The following is a 12,375-nucleotide window of genomic DNA, read 5'->3' on the forward strand; positions in this document are numbered from 1 at the left end:
CTTCTTCCTCCTCTTCTTCTTCTTCTCCAAACAGTGTCCTGAATGACCTGAACCATTGTTGTGTCTGTTACCATGGTAACTTGTGTTGGGTTACACTATGTTGCAATTTTATAGCAGGAGGGATTTAGACCCCTGTCTGAATGTGTTTGAGTGAGAAGTTAACATACATGTAGCAGACCATATGCGAAGGTAAACATTAGTGCATTTCCCCTTGCAAATGTTAAATTTCTAGTTTGTTTGTTTCTTTGTTTTTAGCGCAACCAACGGTACTGTAGCTGTGTACGAGATCCCCAATGACGTCACGACTCAGCCGTTCGAACGACTGATCATTAAGAGCGGGTACAGCGTGCCCGGGTTCTTCACGAACGGGAAGGGCGCTCCCGGCTCTGCCTTCCCTTTTTATCCATCTACTAACAAGTAAGAAGATTTGATATCTACTAATTATCCGTAGTTATTAGAGAATAACCTAATTGCCTAATTAAAATCTAGTTATTCTCTAATAACTACGGATAATTAGTAGGTATCAATTTGTGCAAACGTACGTTTGTAGATTTGACCATTATGCACATAAAAATCATATTTTATTTCAGTTACTTCTACCAAAGTGCTATATTATAACTTTAAAGATAATTACATTTGGGGCAATAAAATGTGACGTCATCCATATGGTCCATAAAATCATATTCATAACCCTTTTGTACCCAGGTATCAATATTCAGTACAACTACAGTTCTTTCTAAATTTCTTTGTGAGAAAACGATGCAGTCGAACCGCAGACCGCTATGCGCATCGGTTCTGCGCAGCTCTCTCTAAGATCTCGTTTAAATCTCGCGCTTCTTTTCCAAGGTAATGTGATCCGCGAGAATCCGCGAGAGTTTGCTACTGTTTACTGTTTCGCTTGTAACTCCGCTTTGCGTAAGTGTTTCCTTGTCATACGTTAATGTGAGATGTAAGAAGAGCCGGCGTCACGCTCAAGGTCGTAGATGTACATTACCGGTGGTGTTTGTTGGAGAAACGAGGTTTCAAAGTTGACCGTGTATGATGGAGATCATTCCACTCGAGATAGGTACCCTTTAGTTTTTTTGGGGGCAAACCCGTTTGCCCTATTTCATCGTCGATTTGGTGTATTGTTTAATAAAGTATGGACCCTCCCTCATCTATCGTGTGTTGTTTCTTTTGGGATCCTGTAGTTGTTACAATATAATAACCGATGGTAAGTTGGGCTCATTTAGTCGAATTCTCAACGATTTTTTGTTCGAATCGCAAGCTTTTGCAACTAGTTCTAACCAATACACCTGTAATGTAAGATGTGGCTGAAATATAGTTATGTTGGCTTGACACCTGTGTACTTAGTTTTGAAGTTGCACAATGTGTATTGCGGCTCGACCTTGAGAAAAAGTGTAATTTCTTTACAGTTTCTTTGCCTTCAAAAATGTTCTGTTAAAAGTTATACAGAACAAAAATGAAAGTGAAAGAATATCGGCCAAATAGTAAGCTTCAAAACGATACCCACTTTACGGGTGAAAACAGAAGAGAAGGAATTTGGGCATGAACAAATACAACAACAGGTTGATTTTTCATGACCTAATTTTTGAAGGAGAAATTGGACACTATGACCTGTTACTGTAAATATACAAACATCGGGCATATGTACTGACATTTGTATAGTTGCACAAGAATCCCACTTTCTCTAGCGTCTTCATGATATAAGTCTTACTTGGAATGGGTTTCAGAAAGTCTGTTTGTGATGAAAAAACTTGATTCCTTCTTTTTATGAACTTTCGCAAACAGCGGTTGAAAGTTGCAACATTGTTGGCGGCGCGAAAAATGGAACGCGCTGCCTTGGTTCCATGGATCGAACGCAGGAGTTCGAAACCGATTGACTTCAAATTTGACGATTTTTGAATGGTCAGAACCTTGTATTAAATTCCTCTTTTTGTATATAATTGAATGTTATCATATCACGTATTATATTGCATGTGGTAGCCACATTCAAACAGTTTCTCATACCAAGAAACGAATTTTATGACATTACGCGAAATGTATCAAAATGTAGCGGAAACTCAGGATGGTGTGTGTCAGTAGCTTACAACTGGGCTAAATTTGACCACCGCGATATGCGCATCGTCACAGTTTTTTGGGGGGCAAACCCGTTTGCCATAAAATTTACCAGGGGTCATTGGTATCAATGTAAAGGTAAAGAAGTGGGCTATCACACTGTGGTATTAGCTAACGGGATCCAGTTAAATAGTAAAAAAGACAAGCACAAATAAAATGACCAAAAATTGCTAATTTTTGGAAGGCCGTAGCGCTCGCTGTCATTTTGCAATGCACGACATAAGTACATGGTTGTACTGGGCAAATCCTGTAGATATGAAAAAAATGTAAACATTGTGTAGGTCTGAGGTCTTTTTGCTGCACTATAGGCAGTTGTTTACACCCATGCAACGGGGTCAAATCGTGACCCGGCAAACGCCGTATCTTAGAGAATAACGCGTTCTACGGTGACCTGCGGTTCGACTGGATGGAAAGTTAAAATGCCAAATTAGACAGGGAGGACACCTTAACCTTTATCATATATTAGAGCGCACTAAAGCTAACAAGGCTGGACACCAGGCAATCATATATACCTTCACAGAAGGAAAGCATATTGTTTTTAGCTCTTCTTCTTTTCCAAATACATAAGGTCAATGACCTGGACCAGACGTCTGTCACCATGGTAACTGATGCTGTAGCAGACACCCTGTGGTGTTGGGTTACATTATGTAGCAAGTTGCTGATCTAGTTGGAGAGGCTGGTCACTGCATATTGTTGATGTAGATGACTTCCTTTACCCTTCTTGCAAAATAGTCATATTTAATGCTGATGTATATGTTTATGTATATGTTTATGTTTATGTTTATGTTAACAGGACCGGTAAGCCCTACATCCTGGTCGCTGGCGACGACGACAGACATGCTTACGTCATGACCCCACTAAGTCAGGACCCCAAAGACTGGCGGTAAGGAGTATTCTTGTCATCTCCGAGAAAATAGTCAAACAAAACAGAGTAGATAGCACAAAACTCCTACATGAATGTCCTGATTTGTTCACGCAATATCTAAACAGTGGTAGTCATGATCAAGATAAACACATTCTCACTGTTGGTACAAAATTCAAATTCAAACACACCGGACAATTTAACCGTCCATCTTTACGTCATGGTCACGTGAGTGCAGACATCTAAACGTAGAACAATAGAACCACCTGCCACTTTTCACAAGAAAAGTGTTGCTCATATGGCTGGATGGATTTTGAAAGCAGTCACTGACAAAAAGTAGTGGATGCCAATTGAAACGTATGACTCTTTTCAAAATCTATCCAGTTGCTTGAGTAACAGTTTTCTTGTGCATCACATTACCTGGATGTCTGACCTTCTTCGAATCTATCCGCCATTTTGATTCCGCCATTTCGAATTTCTCTCAGGTACAAGCAGGACACAGTGTATCATGGCGGCGGCACGGTGGGGCAGATCGTCATGGCTGACGTTAACGGGGACGGCATGCAGGAAGTCTTCGTCCCGGCTTACAACGATAACAAAGTCATCGTGTACCAAGTCACCGACACAGAGGGATAATATTAAAAAGGCATCCAGTGCAGTTTTAAGGCTTGGAAACCAGATTTTTCAGAGCTGATATTCTAGTCATTTATCTACATACTGAGTTGAAACCACACTATCCCAATTTATATTGACCCTCGTGGAGCAAAAATGCCAAAGATTCCGACGGAAAATGGTTACTGGAAGGGCCCTAGGCTGATTTTTAGGGTACCAACCAGAAAATTAAGGACTCATCTTGGGGCTTGTTTCTACAGTTTTAAAAGCCTTTAAAGGCATTCAATGCGATTTCAGGGCAGCAAAACTGGAAATATTATGAATAAGGAAATCGGTATAATATTGACACATACTGATTCACGTTATCCATTTGAATTAGCATTTCACACTTTAAAACTGGGGAAACAAGCCCCAAGATGAGTCCTTTATTCTCGGGGTGGTACCCTAAAAATCAGCTCAGGGCCCTTTCAGTAACCATTTTTCGTCACAATTTTTTAAATTTTTGCTCCATGAGGGTCAATATACATTGGCACAGTGTGGTTTCAACTCACTATGTTGATAATCTTAGCTTTGAAAAATCGGGTTTCCAACCCCTAAAATTAAACCGCATTGGATATCTTTAACTGCTCGGTTCAGAAACGTCAGACTAAATAAATTGTACCAAGTTTTTGTCAACTTGTCGTTTTCTTATTTGTCAACCTGTTGCGTATATTCACCCTGCAACAAGCGTCTTTGATAAGGTAGCTGCTATGAAAATTCATATTTAGATCAAGGACTTGCCTAGCTAGTGATTATGTTGTGTTTCCGTCATACACAGACTAATAAGCTCCAATATGGCAAAGAGTGCGGCTTGTAAAATCTTTAGCCTCCTAAAAATGCTTCTGTTCTTTCACGACGCCGTTGTTATGGGCATTCTGATTGGTTGGTTCTTGCTGAGCATAACAGAGACTTACCAATCAAAACGCGTGACAGGTTGCGTGATCGGCTGGGATCAGAGCGCTGTTGCGCACCCTGGAGGGAACACGGCTGCTTTCTGTGCTGTAAAAAAGGTAACACTGTTTACAAAACCATCTTGTAATGTGGTAATGTAGCCTTCTGTTGTAGCTCATTGCTATCAATAGTATGGTGTGTTAACCTTCTATCATGGCGATAAAGCTGATGGCAAAAGTCTCTTTGTTGCTGCTTATGCAGCTGCTAGTGCCATGTTTGAACGCGGGTAGCTGGCAGAGCTGCCATGAAGTGTCCGTGGGGAAGTGTGGTGTAGGTGACAGCCGTAGCGATGGCCATGAGTACCGGTATGACATTGGAGCGTACCGGTACAAGTGGACCAAGTACCCGCACGAAGCAACAAGCTACGATGGGCCCTTTGGATCCACATTTGCTTTGAGTCAGATGTTCCAGTCCTGTCAGGTCTGCTCAAACGAAACAAGGCCTACCCAGGGGGGTCCCACTCAGAACCCCTCGCCACAACCGAGAACCAACATCATGATCGTTGACAACAACATCGGTACGCTTAGCACTGACAAGGCAGAGATCCTCTCTCAGATCCCATGTGGTAGAGATTGCAGGCTGTGGTTTGTGGGTTGTAACCTAACGACAATAGAGTTAGGGGCGTTTGCTAAGTTGCCACAGGTATCTACCTTGGTCATCTGGCGGAGCAATGTCCAGACTCTGAAGAACGGCACGTTTGCTGGGATGGAGGGCCTGAAGTATCTGCTGATCTTGGAGAACAACCTGACACATCTGGAGGTAACAAATAGCACACATTGACATTCCGTTTTTTTTCTATATAGGATTCATCTCAAAGTAGATGTTCTTTCACATCATATGGTTCTTGTTGTGTTGTAAAATGGTCGTAAAAATGAAGTTTATCTTCAACAGTATGCGATGCTTCAAATTGAACTCCGTGATCAGCCATTGTTTTTGTATCGTGTATGTTTCTGCTACAGGATGGCTGCTTCCATGGGCTGCCCAGGTTGTCCAAACTCGTCCTGGTGGACAACCAAATCCTGACGCTCTCGCCTGGCACGTTCCTGGGAGTGCAGCCACCCTGGTTTGACGTAAGTGCCAATCACATCACTAACGTAGCACCCGGCACCCTGCAGGCGATCAAGTCCGTGAAATATGTCCGCTTTGCGCAGAACAAACTGCGTTCGATCGACGCGGGGATGTTCCACGGCCTTGAGCGACTGCAATCCCTGAACCTGGAGGGTAACAAAATCTCCCACATTGCTGACGGCGCGTTCCACACAAACACGAAACTGCATTCCCTAAACCTTGCAGAAAACAGGCTGGCCTTCCTGTGTGGTGGCTGGTTCGAACAATCATTTCTAAACAATCTCGTCGTGTATGGAAATGATGTTGCCGCCATTGAGCCGGAAGGGAGGGGGTTGTCCCAAAAAAGAATCTTCATGAGCAATCGTCCGCGCTGTACGTGTGCCAATGATTGGCTGTACGAGAAAGGGGGTGGGACCGAACCGAAGTTCAAGGGGCGTTACAAAGACGCCATAAGCTTGTCCCGAGCAGCAAGCTGTCCCGCCTCGGCACTGATGCGAAACCTCTCCGCGCCAGTCTATCCCAGCGACACACTGCCCTGCCCGCCACCGCTAGTGGAGATCGGTACAGCCGAACGCATCGCCGATCACAAGTACAGGGCCGTGGGCAGGGTGTACTGGGAGCAGTTGCCCCAAGTGACCTGGGCCTTCCCTCCAAACGACTCACGACACTCGTTCAACATGACATACGACAAAGACACGACCACACACGACAGTCTCCCGACAGGTAACCTGACCGTGAGAGTGGTGACCGACCTAAAGGCTGAGGGCTGGGTGAAATGTAAGGGACTAGAGTCAGGAAATCACAGCCTGTGTTCTAACTACATGGGGAGGTCCAGCTTCACCCTTTGGCTTGAGACCGCCGAGCCCTTGCCCTTTGGGAACACCACTTGTACGGCTTCTTCGGAAACTGGCTCCGACACTGCCGCCTTCGCGGCGAGCGCGCGCGCACACTCTGACACGACAACACTACAAGCGACAGACCTCCCACTCACAAACACGACACCACACTCAGCCAGCATCCCCTCTACACCACTGTCCACTAGCGCAAGTCATGATGGCCACGACGATAGTATGTGCAGCTGCACATATGAATGGTACAAGGTGTTGGCTGTTGCTGGCTGGTTGCTGGCTGTTGTTGAGTGGCCGGTGATTTTGCTCTGTGGCTGGTGTGTGGTCAGGCGTAGCAATGCCCCAGGTAACGGCGCAGGTCCACCCCGCAATGGCAATCAGATCAACGCCTGCTCTAGGTGGCCTTTGTCAGGTGACAACTCGGATGGCTCAGTGATCAGTCCTTACGCTGAGGGGCGTTTGGAGGATCACGACAGCTCGGGTGTCTCAGTGATCAGCCCCTACGCTGAGGGTGGTTTCCAGGACCACCCTGATCTGCGCAGGGCCGGTTCGTCTTGCTCAGAAGCCGTCCCGTACGGCCAGGCCAAGCTTGGCGCCGTGTACGCAGCCCGCCCCCGCGCGCAGACCCACCCCGTGCCGTCCCGCCCGTACAACGCCGAGCGCCCCCGTCAGACACCAAACAGGGGAAGGGCCGTCGTGGCTGGCTATGGTCAAAACGGCAGCGATGAGTCTGGTGGCAAAAACTGCTACCAGCACCCAGTCATTCTTCCCAATCCGGGTGCCACAAAGGCTCCCGCCTACCAGCAGAATGCCAGCGCTACTCTGCGCACCGGCAAGGGAGCTAGCTACAACTCCCCTTCCCTGTTGGGTGCCACAAACTCCCATACCTACCAGCAGAATGCCAGCGGCGCTCTGCGCACCGGCAAGGCATCTAGCTACAACTCTTCCCCGTCAGGTGCCAGAAAGGCCCCCGCCTACCAGCAGAATGCCGGCGCCGCTCTGCGCTCTGACAAGGGAGCTTGCTACAACGCCCCATCTCTGGCCAGACACATCTAGACCGTACCCTGTACTAGCCTGGTATCCAAACCTGTTTTATCTTCAAGCCAACGAAAATTGCGGAGAGGACGAAATAGATTTGATAGCTAAAATAGGTCTGGATACCAGGCTAACATTGTCCAGCCACAGCACACATGACCAGCAAAGTACTCTGCCACTCTGTAGGGTCTATTTAAAGGCATCCAATGCGATTTCAGGGCAGCAAAATTGGAAACATTTTGAATAAGGCAATCGTTGTGATAGTCACACATACTGCTTCACATTAGCACATTTAAGTCAGCATTTTATACTGTGTGCATTTAAAACTGCAGAAACAAGCCCTAAGATGAGTCCTTTATTTTCTGGGTGGTACCCTAAAAATCAGCGCAGGGCCCTTCCAGTAACTATTTTCCGTCAGAATTTTGGGAAATGTTTGCTCCATGAGGGTCAATATACATTGGAATAGTGTGGTTTCAACTCAGTATGTAGATGAATGACTAGAATATTGGCTCTGAAAAATCGGGTTTCCAAACCCTAAAAACTGCACTGGATGCTTAAGTCAAAAGCTACGAACTTGCACTGTAGTGAGACCGTCTTTAATTCTATTTCACTCCCTCCAATCAATATTTCAATTAAATTCTGTGCACACATGGGGGAGGGGGGGCTTCAAATGTTATGGACACAGATAATAAATAACCTTTGCCTTAAATTTGGTCTGGTTAACAATTACATTTTAAGAGGTTCATAAAGATTATTTGTAGCGAATTTAAACTTGAAATGAAAGTGCCAGTATGCCAAAAGAATATTTATGTAACAAAATGAAGTGACAATATCTGGTAATATTCTAATCGTTTTAAGATTAAATTGGAAATGAAGAGGAAAGGCTGAAAAATTCTTGCTTTGTGTATATATGTATTACCTTCTTTCTACGACATGTTTTCATTCTCTTTCAGGTTCTCTTTTTGTTGTTGATTTTTGCTTTGTTTGCCATCCATGCGTTTTATTATTAAAGCCTTGGCTAGCACTCCATATTTTTTTCTTCAATTTTGGCTCAATTTCTGCTAAAATGTTTAACGACTGCACAGAAATTTCTTGGTATGATAAAAAAAAGTTACAGAGCTAACATTTGCTGCTTTGACGAGACAACATAAGAAGTCATAGAAGCAAATTTCAGTGTTCTAAAATTTTAGGGTTTTGTAAACGAACATGGTAAGCATTGCAGTTTTGAGATTGGCAGATTCATGCATAAATTCATTTCTGACAGTTCTGTACAGAGCTAGTATACCGGGCTGGAAAAAAACAACAACAGAAATTCGCTCCTACTAATAGCAAAATTTGGAAACTGATTGTATGCGGAGACTAAAGTGTATACTACTACATGTACTACAGTCTCCTTGAAATTCTAGCTCCTAAAACTCCTAAATTTTGACCAAATGTGCAGAGATTCCTGTTGGAATAAAATATAGCCTGGATGCTGTCCTGCTTATAATTATGTGCTGTGTACTTAGATGATGTTTGTGTTTTTTTTTTCAAATTTCTCAGGACAGTATCTAGGCTGCAGCAGGTACTACTGTATAATGTACATCTTATCCTAAACACTTTATTCTAAAATTTGTATGTCAATAGTACGTAGCCTTTGGAAACCAGGAAGGAGGATAATTGGAATTCTGCATGTCTGAATTGCTCTATTCTATGTGTGAATTGACTGAAATAATACGGCTTTACTGTTCTGAAAAGTCATGGCCTTATGTCTCACAAGGGACGAAGAGGATAAGTAAGTAAGTACTGTTCTGAAAGAAATGATATGCCTTTTATTTTAAATTGTTTGCAAAAGACATTTTATACTCCTTTCTGGTTCAAATTAATAAGACATAAACAATATGTAAGTGACCGATAGTCCTGGTGGTGCCAAATCCTTTCTAAAATATTGTATGATAAATTTGCTAAACCATAACCATGATAATATTATATATACTTCATTCTTAGGCACATTTCAAGGCAATAAGATAGTGAAAAATTATATCATATCATTCATTAACTACTCTAACACAAGCATCATAGAAAAATAAATTGAAAATCATAGCATTGTCTAAAAATGACTGGAGAAAAGCATCCGAGTGTATGGACTGAAACCCCAAAGCATGCAAGAAGCTCCTGGGACTCGAACCCGGGACCTTCTGATCCAGAGCCATGCTGCATGCATATGGTCACTACCTACTGGGGTATCCTTGCTTGCTGTCGTCCATGTGGCATTTACTGTTTCAAGTGGTGAAGTTATAATCATTTAACTTGTAAGATGGCGGGGTCATGAGGCAAGAAAAAATGCGCAGGCAATAGAATACATAAATGTAACAATCTTGTGCCCTTGGGAAAGGCACTTTACACGGCTTTCCCCACTTCGCTCAGGTGTAAATGAGTAATGTACTGTCCCTGTGTTGGTGTCGGCATTAATATAAGTTGAAAAAAAAACTTGAGTGTGTCGTCACCACGTCTTGTGATTACATGTTTCGGAATAAAAAAAAATGTAACAATCGATGTCATTTGCCAGACCCAATATTTTGCACCAATACAGGCTTTGTTTACAAACCTGTTATTTACGAAAATCAAGAAACCTGTACATGATATGACTCTCAGTAGAGTGTGTGCAGGCATATGCATCATACAGGGGTGTCTAAGCCCATTAAAAACCATGAAACATTGTGTGGACAGTTTTAAATACAGTTCCATAAACAACCATATACATGAGGCAATACAAGCTATTCTGCTTCTCATGTGCAAGAATCACGAACTTTTCAGTTAACTGCCACGTCACTGTTCCTCCTCCAGTCTACTTTAATTTTGCTACACTATTGTCTATCTGGGATCAAGGTAGCATTAGGGATGCATAGATAAACTTCAGCAACTACAAAACAGGGCTCCTAGGGTGCGACCAATTACTTACACTGAAACCATACTGTCTAAACTAGACTGGACCACAGTCACTGTGGTACATCTACGTACATCTATACCACAAAGGCTGGCCCCACGCGAATTCATTACAGCGGTACCGGTAGACTTCGGAATCCATGTCAGGGTCATTCATTAAGCAGAGCTTGTGATTTTATTTTTTCAAGGCCCAGTGGCATGATTGGGCCCTCCCCACATCTTGTGCTGTGTTCACACACCTATAAGCCTATAACATGGGTCTCCCCATTAATTCTGAGATGTGCATGTTCCCTAATCGGTTGATGAAAAATCAGCGAATTTTCTTGTAAATACTAAAGAGAAAACACTAAATTTGAACATTTTGGGAGAGGTGCTAGGATTTTGGGGAGAGGGGGATCACCCTTGCTCCATTGCTTGGGGAGAGCCCTGCTATATTATAAAAGAGAGTGTTACTCTAACAATACACGGGTCAGATCACAGAGGGGGCTACAACTGCCTAAAGCCCATCTACAGTTTATACACCTTTCATGTACTAGTGCAGCCCTATGGAACCCTTCTTAATGGTATAATACTTCTATAACCATGAATATGGTTCACACAATAACTGTTTTTGTTGCTTTTAGCATTTTTCAGACAAAATGATTTTTTCCTGATTTCCTGGTGCATCTTTTCCACCATTCGCTATAGAGGTATTTCATTTGCTTGTTTCATGTACCCCACCATCTTATTCTGTTATTTGACGTACTTCGGTTACTTTTGTACCGTTGTCTTAGAATGCTAGCTTTTTGTGATTTTATATCACATTGTGTATGTTCTATTGTCTTGCATGTGCACCTACATAGCCCAGTAGCGATGTATAGTTCAAATGTAGTAATTAACAAACGTCATAAAATGAAGTAAATATCATTAGTATTGTGTATTGCTGTTATGTGTATTGCAGAAGTGAATAACTTTAAAATTTGATGTTGAATAATGCAACATTGTAAAGACTTGCAGTCTTCGACTGTGAAAAGTGATAGTGAGATATTAATGTGACATGAGTCATACATTTAAAATATTTATGTTAATTACTACTTTTGAAAAAAATTATGTTCATCATAGATGTTAGGCCTGGAATGGTCACTGACTTTAAAATTTGATGTTGAATAATACAATATTGCAAAGACTTGCAGTCTTCGACTGTGAAAAGTGATAGTGCGATATTAATGTGACATGAGTTATATGTTTCAAGATTTACTGTATGTTAATGATTACTTGTGAAAAAAATATTTGAATGATAGATGTTAGACTTGGAATGGTTACCGTACGTTTTGGTTGGTATTTCAAATTGGCACCACCAGACATAGGCGACTACTAGAAGGTTTTGCTGAGGAGTTTGGAGAGTTCAAATAGAATGTCTTCATGTTGTAAACACTCAGTGTTGGGCTGTTTTATGGCATTCTGGGTGGAGTACGTTTGAAAGTATGGTGAGTGAGTGAGTGAGTGAGTGAGTGAGTGAGTGAGTGAGTGAGTGAGTGAGTGAGTGAGTGAGTGAGTGAGTGAGGGAGTGAGTGAGTGAGTGAGTGAGTGAGTGAGTAAGTGAGTGAGTGACTTTGAAATTACAAAAAAAGGATGAAATGACAAATCGCGTTGGCGAGTTTAACAAAATAATGATCTTCAATGAGGGATGTATCATATAATAACAGTCAAATAACAATTTCAGCAATCAAGCATAAAAAGAAAACGAGTTTAAAATATCATACATAGGAGCTATATTTTCTGCCCTGTGCTCACATTTGAAAAGACTGAAATTAAGGTACACTCTCAGCACCACCGAAAACATACTGTAATCCCTGATTTTTTTCACTGTACTTTTATGTTCACTGTTTTCACTGTCACTTCTGTACCGTGAACTTATCATTACAGTTAACACTGATA

General features: G+C 42.5%; 1 protein-coding gene and 1 pseudogene across 1 annotated transcript in view; both read left to right on the forward strand.

Moving 5' to 3' along the window:
* Positions 1–3,704, forward strand: part of LOC109473102 — a 7,541-nt gene extending 3,837 nt beyond the window's left edge. The window contains exons 6-8 of the mRNA XM_019773011.1: positions 233–417; positions 2,912–3,001; positions 3,466–3,704. Of these exons, the coding sequence (XP_019628570.1) occupies positions 233–417; positions 2,912–3,001; positions 3,466–3,616 (426 nt within the window). The 3' untranslated portion in view covers positions 3,617–3,704. The remainder of the gene's footprint in view (positions 1–232; positions 418–2,911; positions 3,002–3,465) is intronic.
* Positions 3,705–4,672: 968 nt separating this feature from the next.
* LOC109472897 lies at positions 4,673–11,474 on the forward strand (annotated as a pseudogene).
* Positions 11,475–12,375: the final 901 nt, after the last annotated feature.

Source organism: Branchiostoma belcheri, unplaced genomic scaffold (genome assembly GCF_001625305.1).
Source record: "Branchiostoma belcheri isolate BF01 breed outbred unplaced genomic scaffold, Haploidv18h27 scaffold29, whole genome shotgun sequence".
Taxonomy (NCBI): Eukaryota; Metazoa; Chordata; class Leptocardii; order Amphioxiformes; family Branchiostomatidae; genus Branchiostoma; species Branchiostoma belcheri.